Raw genomic sequence first — 17,940 nt, 5'->3', positions numbered from 1 at the left:
CTCAACTCCCTTTAGAAAAATAGAACATTTTGTAGCAAATTGACAGTTTGTCAAACAATTTTAGAAAAACAGGAGAAAGTTTTGCCTCTGGGAATTTTTTGACGATTTGTTTTGAAAAAGGAAACTACAAGGTCTTAGAAAAATGCCACGAATTTCCCTTTTTTAATCAAAAATAGTGTTGTCAACTGATACAAAAAAAAATCAAATCAGTTAGGGGCTTTGTAATCATCAATCCAAATTAATTGCATATGTCCATGATTTGAGAAAGATTGCATTAAAGGGATATTTCAGTATTTTTGAAGTTGGGCCGTATGTGGTACCCAGCAGTAGTAGTTGGATTAGCTTGCAGTGATTTCATTGAGCAGAGCTCCTTTAAGAAGGACTCGCTAGTTGTACCGTCTAGGAAGCTAGGCTATACAGTGTAACAGATGGGTAAAGTTCCTCTGCAGAATTTAGCGAGTTTTTGGTAAAAAATTAGCCACAAAACAATGTTGGCTCAAATGTACGCATTACTGAAAGGTTTTGAAGCATTTTTATTTTTACCCAGAAAGCCTCTGTGCCTTTGTCACTATTTTTCAATGTAAGCTTTTGCTGCTGGTTACATGCTCTTGCATTGCTTTGCATTGCAATAAAATGCTTCAAACATTTAAGCCAACATTGTTTTGTGACCCATTTTCTGCCAAAAACTCACTAAATCCCAGGAAGAAACTGTACCCATCTGTTACGCTGTGTAACCTAGCTTCCAAGCTGGTACAACAGGCAAGTCCTTCTTAAAGGAGCAATGCTCACTGAAATCACTGGAGGCTAATGCCACTACTACTGTGATGTACCCTGTACAACCCAACATCAAAAATACTGAAATATCCCTTTAATGATAGATTAAATTATAATAGTAAAAACAATCAGAAAGGCAAGCTTCTGAATGGCATGAAAACGTTCTACTCAGTTTTGCAACAGGAGAATTTTAGACTGAGGGCAGATCATCATCTGACTAGTCAATCTAGGATTGTGTTAATCTGTAGATTATTGATTTTATGCATAAAATGATAAAAATTAAGAGCAAAGATCATTTTTGCATGTGTTCCAATCGAGGTTACAAAGCTTCTTTAGAGAGTTGTGTGATGCATCAGAGTGTGAATAATGAGAGCATTCATGTTCTCTTTGTCAGCACTGATAAAAAATGTCCAAATACAAGCCTTTTCCCCCTCATTTACAGCAATAAAAGTGGAACACAACCTTTTATTCTCAGGTTTAAAGTTCCTGTGAGGAGTTTTTAGCTGGTTAAAAAACAACTGTTTTTCTAAACAGTAACTGGAAAATCCTGGAACTTTTGCTTGGAGTAGGTGTTGTAAGCCACATTCACATTGTATGCCAAAATGACCTGAATCTACATTTCTTTTTTGGCACACTGTTCAGACCAATCAGCGTCACTTGAGGAGAACGAGGAGATAGCTATCAGGGTTTAGTTGTAATAGCTGATTGCAATGGCTGCCTTCACTGCAGTGATTAGCTCGGCTGTACCGACAACACGACAACATTTTTTCAGAGCTGGACCACATTTCTGTATGAAATAAAGAGTAAAACAACACTAAAAAGCTTTTCATGATGGAAAAGATGCTTTTGCTCTTCTGCTGACCTGTCTTGGCATGAGTTTGTGATCGTTATAGGGAGAAGCTTAGTTCTACTGAGTGGTTGTGTACAATGGCTGCTAGTGGAGTGAACAGCTCAGACGAAGTCACAGCGGTAATTTTGCCAGAGCTGGACATTTAGTTATTAAAACAAGAGGGAAGAGTCACACTAAAAGCATTTCACAATAGGTTTCCACTTATTACAGGTATGTTCTACCGATGTATCCAATGGCTGCTGCAGTAGCTTGTAGCTCAGATGTAGCTCTGCAGGAAAGAGGCGGTTTAATTGGAAGAGGACCAAATTTTCCTTTGAAATGAGAACTAGGAGTCACATTGAAAGCTTGTCTTGTAAGAGAAGATGTGTTTTCATGTCTCCCTACATATATATTAGGTTTTAACCTAGTCTTGTTTTGCCTTATCTGTTTTTTTTTGTTTTTGTCATGTGAACAGCACAAGTCACACTGAAATATGTTCTTTCTAATCAGATTTGGGCCAGTTTCATTTGTGGAGCCTTTGAAGTGAATGGAGGAGCCTGATAGAGGCAACATTTTTAAAAGTGATGTGAGCAGAAAGACAAAAATACATGGTTTGTGATATTTTGCACTTTGATATAAACAAACTTTTCTTTACATATGTGCTGCAATCAACTGGAGAAGCAGCACCAGTGTAAATTTTGTCAACTAAAACTATGACTAAAAATGTTCGTCAACAGCCTTTATTTCCATGACAAAAACTAGACTAAGACTAACAAAAATAGATCTGTGATGACTAAAACTGACAAAAAATTAGTTAAGTTCTTGTCAAGATGACTAAAAATAGACTAAAATGTAATGTAGTTTGCCCTTTCCAAACGCTTAGTATTGAAGGTTTGTCAGGCTACATGTTGGTGTTAATATGTGAGGAATGTTAATGGACAGCAGATTTCATCTTGAGTCAGTCGTGTGTCATTGTATATAATCAATTTTATGTCCTGAAGCTACAGCAGGGGGGCCACTGCTTCAGTGTATGTGTGTGTAGAAGGCTGAGACCTGACTGCTGACAAGAATGGGATCGATGGGAGTCTATAATGACTTTATGTTCACACAACACACTCATCATCCTCATCAGAGCTGTGGGTGGAGTACTACACATCAGCTTATTCATGAATTTGTACATCCCTGCATCTGCCTTTAGATTTTTTCATAAAGTTTTGCAATCTAAAATGTATTATCTAATCAAAATACGACACATCACTCAATAAATTGCCTCTGTTCCATGGGCTTTTTGTTATGATAATGGTAAATTGACATGTATGTGAGGTTGTATAGTGCTTTTCTAGTCATTTGACTATTCAAAGCACTTTTACACTGCAGGTCACATTCAGCCATTCACACCCTAATGGTGGAGGCTGCTTTGGAAAGGGTCTGTCTGTGTTAACTACTCACATTCTGGCATATTCACATACCACTAATGCAGAAGTGGGAGCAGGACACACTGGCATGTGACTGCAAGAGCTGGGGATCTAACCCCTGACCTTCCACCTGAGGGATGACCAACTCTACCACTGGTCTACAGCTGCCTTACAAGATCCCGCTTTATTCTTTGTTTTCTTGTCTATTATCCTACTGTAACTTTAGTTAGGCGTGAACAGATCTGTCAAACTGATTTCACAGAAATGTACAGATCATGTGGAGTCATTTGGCTCCACTGATGTTGTAATATGTAAAAAAAACTGTATGTGCCAAAACCAACCATGAGTAAATGACATAATAATTCTTTGGGACACTAAGAGGTCTGTTGGGGAGAGGCACAAAGTAAGGAATGGCTCGTCTACCCAAAAACCGAGGGTAAAAATTTTTGATAAATTTACACCAAAATGGCAGAAGGAGTTTTCTGGTTGAAATTGTCAACAACAGTTTCCTTACTGAGGGGCCATTTGGATTCTCCTGTCTTTTTTCTTGAAAAAAATATCACTTATACTGCAAAGCTTACCTTTTATGCTAAACACTCACCAGGTTGTTTCCTTTTTAAGTTATTTGCTACAGCAAACACTCGTCCCCACCTGCATTGGGGGATAATTTAATCTCTGGGAGAGATATTTCTGCAACCTTGACTCGCCTGATCAGAGATAATTTCACATTTGCCATAGAAATTATGAATTAAAGTTGACATAATGTCAGTGAATCAAACACTCAGCTGAAACAATTTAACTCTGTTTTGAAAAGATGAACATGATGTTAAAGTTGTGCTATGTTCTCCTACTCGGCTCTCTGCTTTGTTTGGGTGAGATGTTATGTGAGATAGGTGTATTTACAGTGCAGAAGGTCAAGCAGCATTGGGGTGAATAGTTCGTTTCCCCCTTCAACAAAAGCAGAACTGACATTTCCTGGGCATTCTCCTTGATGTTGATGGTATCTACAGGTACATGTGAAAAAATTAGCAAATTATGTAAAAGTATTTTTTTCCCAAGATTTACTTCAAAAAGTGAAACTTTAATATATTACAAAACTGTTATAAAGTTTAGTTTGCAAAGGTTCAAACTCTGGTTCAGTACACACAACTGCAATTATGGTGAAGACTGCTGATTTGACTCCCGTCCAGAGGACAATCATTGTCATCCTCCACAAGGAGGTTAAGCCACTGAAGGTCGCTGCTAATAGGGCAGGTTATTCTGTATCTTCTGTATGCTGTATTAAATTATTATCCATATTCATACAAAGTTGACTGAAAGGTAAAAGTGTGGTAAGAAAAGGTCAACAAGCATCAGGGATGAGCTCAGCCTTCAGAGGATTGTCAACCAAAGCAGATTCAAGAATTAAGGAGAACTTTTTCATGATATTCTAATTTTTGATGCACCTGTATACAGTAAGCATTGATGCACTGGAGTTATGGTAGCAGAACTCCCATCAAAAACATTTTATTGGGGAAAATATTACTGGCATGATTTTCCAACAATTTGAAAGTAAGAAAAAAAAAGTGAAAATAAAACTGATAATTTTGCTCTACAAATGAATATTTGAAAGGGTAAAAATTTCAGTGTTTGGGTCTGAATGTTGTGTTCTTACCACCAGAGATGAGCTGATGATAAAGATCAGGGTTGATGTTGATACCATTGTTTAAAATAACAATTTAGCTGAAGGCAGATACCTGAGCCAATGCTTTTACCATGACTTCTCTTACTCCTACAATGCCAACATTTTCTCTCATGTTTGATCATGAAAACATCTAAAACATCTTAAAATTGTCTGACACATGTCAGTCTTTTGCCATTCACCTTCAGAATCACCCAGTCTCTCTATACGACTCGTCTGTGACTCACCAGCACAGTCCTGGGTCTGCCACTCCAGACACTGTCCGTACGGGAAAGAGATGACATATGCTGAGGAGTCAACACAGCGTTGCGTGCTACCACACCACATACACTCCATGGCCTGGCTGGTACAGTTTGCACAGTTGGTTCTCAGAGAGCACGGAGTCTTGCAGGGACGAGCACTCTGACTTTGTGGACTTCCTGAGATAAAAGAGAAAAGGTTCAGAGAAGACGTTATAAATAAAATTATTTTACTTTCTATACTTTATACTCCAGTCTGTATACTGTAAGAATTACATGGTAAGAAGACTCTGATAAGGAAAGATAGAAAGCAAGTATTGCAAGGCAATTAAAAAGTAATATAATAATTAAGATCAAGTGATACTGTGGAAATTTTAAACAATATTTCTGCTGTCTAGTGAAATATATATGATGAAGTACCTTTTTTAATTTCATCATTCTTTCTTACCTGCAGGTTTTTCACAGATCAGCCCATCTGTAGTGGCTGTGCAGGGGTTTGCTTTGAGACCGGACACCTGTGCACGCTCCAGGTAGGCACAGAAACCGGAGTCACTGGGCTCCCCTGGTAACCATCTCAGACTGGTGTTGGTGAATGGTGATGCGTCCTCCCAGCCCCAGTACGACACGTTGATCTTCCTCAAGCCGACCCATGGGGATAACCTCTGCTAAGTTGAGAAAGAATATGCTTCAGGATTGTTGTTAAAACCTGTTCTTCTTTCTAATAACTAATTTGATGCATACACATCTTGTGTGTGTTGCAGCTGACGTTGCAACAAACGAACAACAAGGGATCTTAATTTGACAAGATTCTGAATCCTTTTTTACACATTTTTTTCTTTAACTGTACAGAAAAGCTAGACTAAAAGAACAATGTAAAACAGTTAAAATCTCTGTAATGTGATGAAAAATCTGCAATTTTAAGTTTGTTGTATGCCAGGCCAGTGCATTATGAACCACCAGGCCAAACTTCAGTCATGAAGTAACCTGTCATGGATTAAACTGGTCTCCAATAATGTTTTTTGTTTTTTGGGGTTTTTTATACCTGAGCAACCAATCGATTGGTTGGTGCCTGGGTGTGATTTCAGTTGATTAAGTTTTTCTTTGGTTGACTACAGGCCTAGTTATCTTTCACTGAAGGCAGTGACAGTGGCTAACAACAGGCTGTATTTAGATGAACTGCTCTGTGATTTTATACCGTTGTAGTGTTAGAGGGGTGGGGTAATTCCCCAAAGTGGATGGTGACGTGGTGGGTCTTATTTGCCCTGCCCAAATTAAACATTAGTTTAACATTAGGTTAGAGGTGAAAAACCTTCTGACGGTCTAATAAAAAATTTAGTCACACATAGATCTCAGTGTTTCACATGTTTACAGCAACCTTACTCCAACATGTCTAGTGTGTTAAGACAAAAAAATGGATTTCACTTTACAGGGACTTTTGGATAGAATTATTCTACTGCTGGTTAAATTATTACACTTCCTCTCAGGGCTTACAGTAGCCAAAGACAAGAGGATTTATTATGATGCTTTTTCAATGGAGAAGCTCAGTAGCATTTTTTTAAAGGAAAGGCAATTACGATGTGAGGTCAGCCATGAGAAATATATTGAAATACAAACACAGGAACCACATTTTTGTGAGGCCAAACATGATGAGCCTACTTCTATTTTTGTCTAAACTATCTTTCAACAGAAATAACAGACAAAGGGGAAAAAAGATTTTGCAGCAGATTTGTCAGATTAAGAGGAATTTATTTTTCAAAATATGCCTTTATACTTTTTGGTTTATTTTGAGTTGTTGCATTTTCTAGGAAATCCAAAAGGAAACAATATGCCACACTGATAATTACAGGTGCATTTTCCATGTTTGCTGACATTATGCTGAGTTGGTAAAAACGCCTCAGCTAGAATAACAGGGATATGTTTGTGCAAGAAACTTACAAAGTAAGGCGTGTAAGAGGAAGCTCGCCTTTCATGGCAAGGCTGCACACTGAGTGAGACACACAGTGTTGTGTTTTACGTGAAAGCAGATCATTAATCAATCCTGCAAATTGTTATGATTGTTATAAAAGCAAAAAACTCTTCACATTTGTGGCAAATTAATCATTAAGCAAACATTTTCAAAGGGACAATGATTACAGCAGCTGATTGAATGAAGTTGATTTAATATTTGAATAATTTGCTGACAACACAAGTGGGATTTGTTCAATTAAAGCCTCTGATGATTTGAAAGACTACTAACAGTTTGATTTGACAGAAATCAAAGAGATTTCCCACAGCTGCGATTTATTTCATGAAAACAAGCAAGAGGCTTAACATTTTACATCCCTGAAGGGATGCCAAAGAGAGTGGCATGAAAACAAACTGTTTCTTCGTTCAGAGAAAATATCAAAGAAAATAGTTGAGTGGTAACAAGTTTTTCAATTTGTAATGAAATTATGTTGTGCAACAGTCATGAGAAAGGAAAAGAGAAAAATAACTATCATGTAAAAGAATATGAGGGTGTTTAAATATTTGTTTATGCACAAAGACTTTAGTCCCTTCAAGATACAGAGGGACAAAAATGACCACTATTTTCTTCCAATAAGCAGGGTTTAAGTATTTATTCAGATTACTCCTGATGATTCAGAGTAATGGAAAAGTTTCTGTCTGCAGAAAAAAAAAACAAGTTGAACTGATATTCTAAAGTGGCATCCACTTTCTGCCTGCATACTTTTACTCGTCAAGATTCAATACAATGTATTCAGAAAATACTCAGAATTGCTTCACTTTTCTCAGTTTTGTTATGTTGCAGCCTGATGCAAAAATCTAAAAAAAACATTTTTATTCTCATAAATCTACACTCAGGAACGCATCATGAGGAAGTAAAAACTGAGTTTTAGAATTTTTGCAAACTTGTGAAAAATAAAAAGGTGAAACATCACAGTTACATACATATTCAGACCCGTTGCAACAACACTTGACATTCAGCTCAGGTTCCACCCTTTTATCTGGGTCTTTGCTGAGATGGTTCTCAATCTTGATTGGAGTGAGTCTAGAATCCTGTCTAGTTTATTTAATTTACCACAGGTGGACTCCAAGGTCTAGAACCATCTCAGCAAAGATCTAGAGAATGGGAGTGACCTGAGCTAAATTTCACGTGTTTTTGCAAAGGTTCTGAATACTTATGAACAACAACAGCACACAAATCTCACCTGCTGAGATAGCTAAAGTTTTACACAGATGCTTACACTAGTAAACAGTGTAAATAAACTTAGATATAAAACAATTCTCTGGTTATCACAGCATCCACAACCCTTTTTAATCCTGGGCCTTACAACAGCAATGTGTTGCTCAGAGTGATTGATATTATGACTAATTAAATATATTTGAGCCAAATGACAGGAGAGTAAACTGAGTGTTTCACAGAGCTGAAAATCAATTTAAGAAAGAAAACAAACAAGAACAGCCAGATACAGAATGAATGGATATTAAAAAATCCCTGACCAGCACGCAGACTACAATTTCACAACAGGAGACATTATGAAGGAGGAAAATAACCTGCATAAACTGTTGATTTACTCTTTTTCTGTTTTCAACACTATCATTTTTAACTCTTTATTCTCTTGAAATGACGGACCCACTAAGCTTTGTCAGAGTGTTTTTCCAAATCTCCTTTAATTGTTTCATTAATCTATTTTTAACTAATATCAGAATTTTAGTGAGAAGTACGGAGAAGTAAATATTTTTTCCAGTAAAAACTAAATTTGGCATGAGTTCCCTAGTCTATCCATCAGAATAAAAGACCTGGTGTATCTGTGGTTAGACTTCATGTTGTAAACATAAATGTTAGAGTGTCTGTACAGGACACCTGGCATTTTGTCAAAGACACTTCTGAAGTGATGCTTTCCCCCTTTTTTCTCAGTCAAATGAATCAAATAAAGTTACTGGAAATCCATAATCAATCAGCATCCAACTGAATCAAATCGTTCTATTTAAGAAGTTGTCTGTAAATCTGATCATAAATTGAGATTTGAATTAATTGTCTTGAAAAGCAGATTCACACCCCTACATAATGGGTTAAATATTTGGTTCCTAATTCTCTAGCTGTTTAGTAGAAGCCTCTCACAGTGCTGTATATCTTTTTACAAATATGAATGTTAGTATAGGTCTCATATCCATTAAGCCAGGAAGTTGTGCCATAAATCTCCACATTGTTTCCACATCTTTATAATGGAGGTGTCAGTTTTGATGCCATCAAATAACAGTAAACCAGACTGCTCAATGAAGAGGCAATAACTCAGCCTTTATGACACCTACACTGCTTGACAGCTTACAATAAATAACTTTATTTATGCTCTTACAGTGAGAAATATGTCTTGCATCTTACAATAAATAATGTTGTCTCAAAAGCAGTGTTCGTCGCATTTTTAACACTATAATAGTTTAATCTCTTCTGGTCTAAGACAGACAGCTAAAATTACAACCAAATGCTTCTTTATCATTACAACTATGCATATGTTGTTGCCAAACGAGCACTGACAGAGGAAACTGTTTTTTTCCGTATAAATTTAGTCATAAGACATATTACTAACACTTCTTAATCAAAGAATCTCTCCTTTCATACCTTCTGAAAAACAAAGTCAGGGGAAGGTTTTATAAGAAAGTCCTTTGAAATTCAGAAAAGTCTGGTCTTCAGAATTATGAGATAGCCGAATAAAGAGAGAATTTCCAATTTTTGGAGTGATATCTTTGTATTCTCTCTATTTTAGTATTCTCTTTCATTTCCAAAAAATGTTTCTTTGATGAGCTGCAAAGAGAAACTGTCAAACAAAGAGGAATGTTAATAGGAAAAACTCTAGAGAGTGGTTGCTTGATTTGTGTACTTCTGTTTAGTCCTCTTTTGTTCTGTCTAATCATACAGTTCATTTGTGTACAAAGGAGGGCTGTGTTTTTAAATTTTTTTATCTGCTCACCTTGTCTTGCAGCTGGTATTTCTGTAGCTCCTCCAGAACAAAGCTGACCTGTTTGTCTGTGACCAAAGAGGCAATATTTCCTCCTAGGTTTTTGCAGTAGTGCTGGGCGTTATCATAGCTCTCCCTGCTGGAGTTGATCCTCAGGCAGACCTCCCCGACATGGTGCCAACCCTCTCCACACAGCTGGCCTGTGAAGAAGAAAACACAAACTGTCTTTAAGCTGTGCTAACTCTTTATTACTATCATAGAAAGAAAACAAACATTGATCCTGAACATCAGATCACAGGTCAACCTGTATAGGGTTTTTCAGGGCTAATACCGATAATTAGAAATTCATGGCACCAATAACCAATATTTGGAAACCATATGTAATTATTTAGTTCATCGCAAATAGAATACATTCAGCTCTGGTGTGATGTAATTCCCAGCTCCGACATCCAACTTCCAACATCCAACACAGCAGAATTCCCCGAAAGATGAGAATTTTTCCTGGTTCTGGTTTTCGAACCAGTACACCCAAGAAGTCATCTGAGGGGTGTCAAAGATAACTGGAGCAATTGTGTGCTATGCAAATCAACACAGACAGACTGACCCACCGTCAATTACAGTAGTAAGATTGTCAAAATATACTTTGGCAGGCCATACAGTAGATGGTTTTTAAATCTGAAACAATTGTAAAACCATGAAAGACCACAGACATGAGGACAAGTTCAAAGATTTTGCATCTTTAATCTTCTGAACGCACACACTGGAAAACTCAGCCAGACTGTCAGATCACTGGAGACCACACACCTGCCGACCGAACACAACAGCTCCCTCCACAACAGGCTGCCCTGGCATGTGTTACAGGAGCAGCAAATATAATAAAACAAGGGAAAGACTCAGGATGAAATCCTGGCTGGAATGAAGGCACAGTTGTGTTTATGGTTGTGAGCGGTAAAAGTAGGCTAAGTATGATCTGGCTGAATGCCAATTATCGGTCCTAATAATCGCAAAGGGTGACAATCAGTGAGCAACCACAATGCTCTGAATACCATCAAATAAAAGAAAAAAGGAAGACAATGCCAGCTGAAGAAAAACTGAATTATTAATGCTATATATTTTTTTTTTTATAAAACCATTTAAGTATGACTTTCTTAGCACTTAGGATGCTATTAAATCCCAAGCCTGGAATGAAATAATGCATGCAAGGCATGGTCACAACTGTTAGCTCAAATAGAAATCAACAGCACTTTCAAATGCTAAAAAAAATCATACTAAAGGTGTACACTATTTAGAACAGAATGCCTAATTATATTATGAGATTTTACTTTAGCATGTTTAAAAGCAAGAGTTTTGCATATGACAGTTTGTCAGCCTATTAAATTTAGTGTGCTCACATTTAGCGTAATAAATTTAAACTTAAGCTTGTGTTGCTGTTATATTTATGGTCAAATTCAGTAGCTTGTGAGGTAAATCAGGTGGTGGGTTTCTGTGTGTTTTTTACAAATATTTTAGTTATTGCTATTAAGAAATCGCAAAAAAAAAAAGTATTTTTTGTTGTGCTGTTCTAGTGCGGATGCTGATGTGGAGGGTCTCCAAGAATGAGAGATGGATGAGAAAGAGAGGAGGAGTTCCACCTCCTTCACAAATATCCACTTCTCCACAGACTTCAGGACTTTTAGGGCCTCAAACACAACCCTCTACAGACAGGTAGTCCAAAGAAAAGACGGAAGACAGGAGTCTTTCTTCATGCTTAGGGCCCCATGAAGTCTTGGGCCGGCCCTACACATTATTATGCAAATAACGTCTTTCTCTGATTTTCTAAATATCAATGCAAATGACAGTCATAATATTTTTCAAGTCATCAGCAGTTAGAGTATAATTCAAATGTTTTTGAACAAACTTCATAATGATAACTATTATTTTTTTAAAAATAAAAACCTCAAAATGCACTTTTCCACATGTTCCACGTTATTAAGCAGGCCACAGGTTTCAGCAACATGGGAAAGAAAAAGGATCTCTCTGCTGCTGAAAAGTGTCAAATAGTGTAATGCCTTGGACAAGGAATGAAAACATTTGATATTTCAGGAAAAATTAAGCATGATCATCGTACGGTGAAGAAATCTGTACCTGATTCAGAGCACAGACGGGTTTGTGCAGATAAAGACATAATGAGGAAAGTTTTTGATGGACGAATACATCTAATTAAGAAAGCAGATGCTAAAATGCCATTACAAAGCAGCAAACAAGTATTTGAAGCTGCTGGTGCCTCTGGAGTCCCACCAACCTCAAGGTGGAGGATCCTCCACAGGCTTACAGTCGTGTATAAACCTACTATTCAGCCACCCCTAACCAATGCTCACAAGCAGAAATGGTTGCAGTGGGCCCAGAAATACATGAAGACTCATTTTCAAACAGTCTTGTTGACTGATGAGTGCCGTGCAACCCTGGATGGTCCAGATGGAGGAGTAGTGGATGGTTGGTGGATGGTCACCATGTCCCAGTGAGGCCAGGACATCAACAAGGAGGGGGCGGAGTCATGTTTGGGCCGGAATCATGAGGAGAGAGCTGATAGGCCCCTTTAGGGTCCCTGAAGGTGTGAAAATGACCTCGGCAAAGTATATAGAGTTTCTGACTGACCACTTTCTTCCATGGTACAAAAAGAGAATCATACCTTCTGTAGCAAAATGATCTTCAAGCATGACAGTGCTCCATCTCATGCTGCAAAGAATCCCTCTGTGTCATTGGCTGCTATGGGCATAAAAGGAGAGAAACTCATGGTGTGACCCCCATCCTCCCCTGACCTCAACCCTACTGAGAACCTTTGGAGCATCCTCAAGCTAAAGATCTATGAGGGTGGGAGGCAGTTCACATCAAAACAGCGGCTCTGGGAGGATATTCTGACATCCTGCAAAGAAAAACTCTAGCAGAAACCCTCCAAAAACTCACAAATTCAATGGATGCAAGAATAGTGAAGGTGATATCAAAGAAGGGCTCCTATGTTAACATAGAACTTGTCCTGTTAAGATGTTTTTGATTTGATTGAAATCAGAGAAAAATATAATTTGCATAATAATGTGGAACGCGGTGTAAAGCCTCCTCCAAACTGGTATTAGATGGGTCAAACTATCACGTTAACATTAAGGCAGCCACATAATCTTTCCTAAAGGCCATAATCTGGGGTGCTAGTTTAGCTTATTTGGTAGCGGGGGCGCCCATATGCTGAGGCTGTAGCGCACTGGTCGCTGGAATGATTCCCATCCTCAGAGCATGTTTGGTGCATATCTTTCCCCACTTTCTCTGCCAATACTACCTTTCTTTCTTTGGCTGTTCTATCAAAATAAAGTCAAAAAGGCCCAGAAAAATAATCTTTGAAAAATTAAAATATGAAAAGAAAGCATAATTTGTCTGTTAGCTGTTATCATGCTAACATACTGTGATATCAGTTCCTTGGCTCCACCAGCCAGCTTCCTTCTGCACAGGCCTTAGCCCCAAATTATGTCAGTAACCACAATGGGGGTGTTTTGGCCTCCCCTAAATGTTATGGCAGAAGAAAGAAGCCTGTTGTCAGTATTAATACACAGTATTAATACAAATTGACTGTGTATTAATACTGACAACAGTATTAATACACAGTACTTCAAATTGACTGTGTATTAATACTGTTGTCAGTATTAATACACAGTCAATTTGAAGTACTGGTTAAAAATCAACAGACAACTAAACAACACCAAGAGACATATTTCTAATTCATGGAATTTTTAATGGATTTTGTCTTCCTGGACTTTTGGAGTCCAAGAAATAATGTTGATAATGTCCAGATTTTTGCTTTTGTTTTAAATAAGACCACCACTGCCTTACTTTCAACTATCATGACTCATAAAAGACAAAAGCATTTTCAAGACGTATAAGACACATAGGATTCAGAAATGTATATGTTGATTATTATGAAAGGGTGGTAAGCAGGCAGACAAGCTCAGAAAAAGTAAACATATTTACTGTCCCTACAGAGGGCACTTGGCAGCATCTTGTGGGAGCCTTAAATAGCAGAGAGGCTGTTCAGTGTGCTAGGATGAAAGGAAAGTAAAGTCATTCTGCCTCTGCTGAGCTCTGTTTATTTTGGACTCCAGGACTGATTACATTCACAGGCACATAATGGCTTCCATCACCGACCTTTTCATGCTACAGAAATACCTGCTTTCTTTATTTTTCTCCCATAGCGAAAGCAATGGCAAAACCAGCTAAACGAGAGGATAAAGAAAAATGAAGGGGTAAGACAAAGGGGAGTATGAAAAGAAACAGAGAGAGATTGTGTTTCATTTTTTGTGCTAAACCAGCGATAAACATGGCAAGTAATTTTGGATAATTAGTCATAACACGATGTCTAAAGAAAAGGCCACAGCTGCCAAGGTGGTGCAGCTCGTTTTTATTAACGCAGTCCATTTTAGCTGTGCTGTTACTACAGATACATCCACACCAAGAGTAAAATGAGACTCATCATGTTAATTGACTTGAAAGCAAAAAAAAACAAAACAAAAAAAACAAAGAGTTATACAAGTGACTCTCTAGGTCATGCTCTTAATTGCATATTCATACAAAGTCTGAAGGTGACATTTTTAACCAAAACACACCTACCACCAACCAAAATAAATTAATTAATTGATGTACAGTAGCTGCAGAGAACACACTTGTTTTCATTTCTGTACAAAATGATGGCACAAGGTAGTTTTTGATACAAAACTTTCAGAAAGTTGTTTTAATTAGGAGTTATTGTTTTAATAACCGCCAGATGAGAGTAATCATGTATTTCATTCAGGAACACTCTCATCAATCATTTAACCATTTACTGCAAAATGGATATAATTCTACTTGGTGGAGAAGTGTGTGGTCAAAATATGTTCCCTGGTTAGTTATGCAGCATACTTTGACTTTCCAGGGAGTGCATTGCAAAAACCCCCATATGGATGGATACATTTTTGATGATGCATGCTGAATACAATGAAATTAGTACAGAATTAATGAATTAATTGAAGCATTAATCTGAATATAAGGGTGCAACAAGCTTTATGCTATAAAGGAGGAGGCTGGGGTGGTGGAGGTTAAGCTTTGCTAGCAGTGTGGTTCATCAGCACTGATACAAAAAGGGATTAGTGAGAAGGATGTCATATGTAATTGGACCTCCATGTCAAGAGAAAGAGCTGTGAGAGCTGATGTGAGAGCTGGAAGGTGACAATGAGGATCAACTGGTCATCAGCTGATCATGGCTCGGCGTATTATTCTCATGTCCTGCATGAACTAATGCCAAGCTGTATTTTTAGCTCATGTGAGGTGTTTAAGTTGGTATTGAAACAGCCTGAAATTAATACTGGCCTTCTCTGGCCAGTGATTACATGGAAAAATACATCAAAACAACTGGGAAAAAGATACTAACCCTCGATTCCTTTTGTTTAGACCCACTAAGTGACGTACATTGTGCAATCTGCTGTTACCACAGAGTTCAACTGTTGCCACGCAATTTTTTTCCTGACCGTTGACTAAACTTGGAGCAGCCAACGGCCAAAAATCATGGCTCCACCACTCATAGATATTGCTGTGAGATTCTAGGATGGTGGATGGAGTCTAATGTGGTGCAGCTCCCCGAGACAGGGCTCCTTAACCTCCTGAGCTTTTGTTTGAAATGTAATTTTAGTTTCTCCCTTTTATTCAGACATTATATGTTTTAAAGCTTAGATTTGTCTTTGAACAGAATTTAGTTTTGACCAAAATGATGTCCACAAATGTCCACAGATTGGATCACAAGGACTTCCTAAGCCCAAGCATGAGCTAAATTTCCACTAAAAGTTCTAGATTTTTTAGTCATTTTTCATTCCAAAATCTAACAAATTCCCCCCAAATTGCAAAGAAATGACCAGAAAATTCTGAAAAAAAATTCTGTACATCATAAAAAGCACCCCCAATTTTTTTGATTATTCCACAAAGGTTTAAGTGGAACTTTTTCATAAACCTCAAACATTCCAAAAAGAATATCCTCAAAAATTACATGTTACTTCCAGGAAGCTTTTGAGCAAATCCCCCTTAGAATTGCATCATATTCCCAACAATCTACAAATGCAGTTTTCCAAATTCCATGAAAATTCCCCAAAGCATTTACAAAGATTCCCTAACATTTCCATTCCATGACACCCCCCAATTCCCAGTCAAATTCCCCCAAAAAATCTACAAATAAATTTTATAAATGTCCATAAAAATATCTTAAAATATCAACAAAATTAACATATTTGCCACAAAAAAATTCAAATCAAATTCCCCAAAATTCCAAGACATTTTCTACATTTCTATTAAAATGCCTGGAATGTCAAAATATATTCCCCTAAGCATATAATAAAATTCCAAAATTCCCATTAAAATTGGAAAAGAGAAACAATAAATAAATTCTCCCAAAACTTCCAGTTGAAACTTTTCATAATACATAAACATATCCTCAAATTTCCTTTGCAATTGTAATTGTAAATTTCCATATAAATTCCTAAAAATTGCATAGCAAATTCTTCCAACATTTCAAGCAAATATCTTGCATTTTATTGGACATTCTAGGTTATTGTCCCTAAAATTCAAGTACGTGTAATTATTACAAAGTTGTAGGAATGCTAAAATGTAATGTCCACATTTGTACATGTAGATAATATACAAACTTAAGTCTTTTATGTGATAATATATTTGTGTTGCCCTATTTAAACCATCCTCGTTGAAAAAAAACACTGTAGTAGCAGAACTGTACAAGAGTGGAAGTTTTGTGAGTAAAGGAGGGATCTACCCATTCGAGACTTCACTGTTACACTGTGGAATGTGGGTAATATAGTGCCACTGAGTGAGATCAGAAATAAACCATGTTTTTCTTAAAATAAGGTGGATTGTATATGAACTCGTCTCTTCTACATGATTATATATCAGCATTTTACTCTCAGGTAGCTCATGGTAAGTACCTTGAATTGTTATTAAATTATGGCAAGATATCAAATCTAGACAAAGCCCTGAAAGCATGTCCAAACCATATGATAAAAGGGAAACATTCAATCTACAGTATATGTTGCTTTATGATTCATTGAAACAACTTTTTCCTATTAAACATCACTGGATGTCAGTTAATGCTATAACTAACTCACACAATAGCCTGTATGCCATACTACAAGGCCATAATGTGGACAGAAGAAAGAGAGACAACACAATGCATGCGCTGCCTAAAAGCAATAAAAGCTTCAACTCATACAAGAATAAGTTCACTGCTATGTCCTTAGCACAAAACAAAAGAATCTGAGGAAAGAAAAAGCCAAGTGGGTTCCTTTGCTCTTAGTCATGCTTTCTCCAAAGTCAAACTGAGAGCAGCTCTAGCTACAGGCTCCACAACAGAGCAGAGTGAGGATGACTTTCTGGACTCGAGTTTGTTAGTCAGCCAAGGATCCATAATCAGGACATCCAGTAAACACTTCTAATTGGCCTACTTCCCTTTGCAGCTGAGTGGAGAGGTGGAGAGGAAATTCCTCCTGTGTTCATGAATGTATGCTAATCCCCATGGTGTACATGCCTGCATAGAAAGTGCATGTAAAGTGCTGATTTGTGAAGATATTAATATGCAGCCAATTAGTCACGGTGTAAGCAAACACACTGAAGCTGTGTGTACATGATGTCCTGTATGTTTAACAGAACACAGCCCTCCTGAAACAGCTTTGGACAACACGAACAGATATGATAGACATCAGAAATACCTTGAAGTCATTTTAGTCACAGAGAGGACTTTTACAAAAACTGAGTATCCTGCAGGATTTAGGTTAGAATAAAAAGAAACCAAAAGAACAAGACCCATACATATCATGTAGCACTCTAGTGTGTAAAGACACACACTCTTTGCAAGAACATCATGGCAAGGTTTTGTCATTGGTTTTAAATAGGGCTGACCAAGGGGGAATAAAGGGGGAGCTTTCTGGGGCCCTCAAAAATGGGGGGCACATGGAGGTTAGAAAAATCATGGTCCAGTGTAAAGTTAAGCTGTGATAAACATATCTTACTTGGAACC

At 37.4% G+C, this 17,940-nt stretch overlaps 1 protein-coding gene across 6 annotated transcripts in view; it reads right to left on the bottom strand.

Moving 5' to 3' along the window:
* The window catches only part of atrnl1a (attractin-like 1a), a 450,037-nt gene that overhangs the window by 315,147 nt on the left and 116,950 nt on the right, over positions 1 to 17,940 (bottom strand). For 4 of the 6 annotated variants that reach the window (XM_041790223.1, XM_041790225.1, XM_041790226.1 and 1 more), the window contains 3 exons: positions 9,888 to 10,075; positions 5,387 to 5,603; positions 4,927 to 5,118 (listed from right to left, as the gene is read on the bottom strand). In XM_041790223.1, the coding sequence (XP_041646157.1) occupies positions 4,927 to 5,118; positions 5,387 to 5,603; positions 9,888 to 10,075 (597 nt within the window). The remainder of the gene's footprint in view (positions 1 to 4,926; positions 5,119 to 5,386; positions 5,604 to 9,887; positions 10,076 to 17,940) is intronic. The other 2 variants (XM_041790224.1, XM_041790227.1) reach the window with 1 other exon arrangement.

This window comes from Cheilinus undulatus, linkage group 6 (genome assembly GCF_018320785.1).
Source record: "Cheilinus undulatus linkage group 6, ASM1832078v1, whole genome shotgun sequence".
NCBI lineage: Eukaryota > Metazoa > Chordata > Actinopteri > Labriformes > Labridae > Cheilinus > Cheilinus undulatus.
The sequence above is the reverse complement of the archived record's forward strand: the minus strand, read 5'-3'. Positions and strand labels throughout refer to the sequence as shown.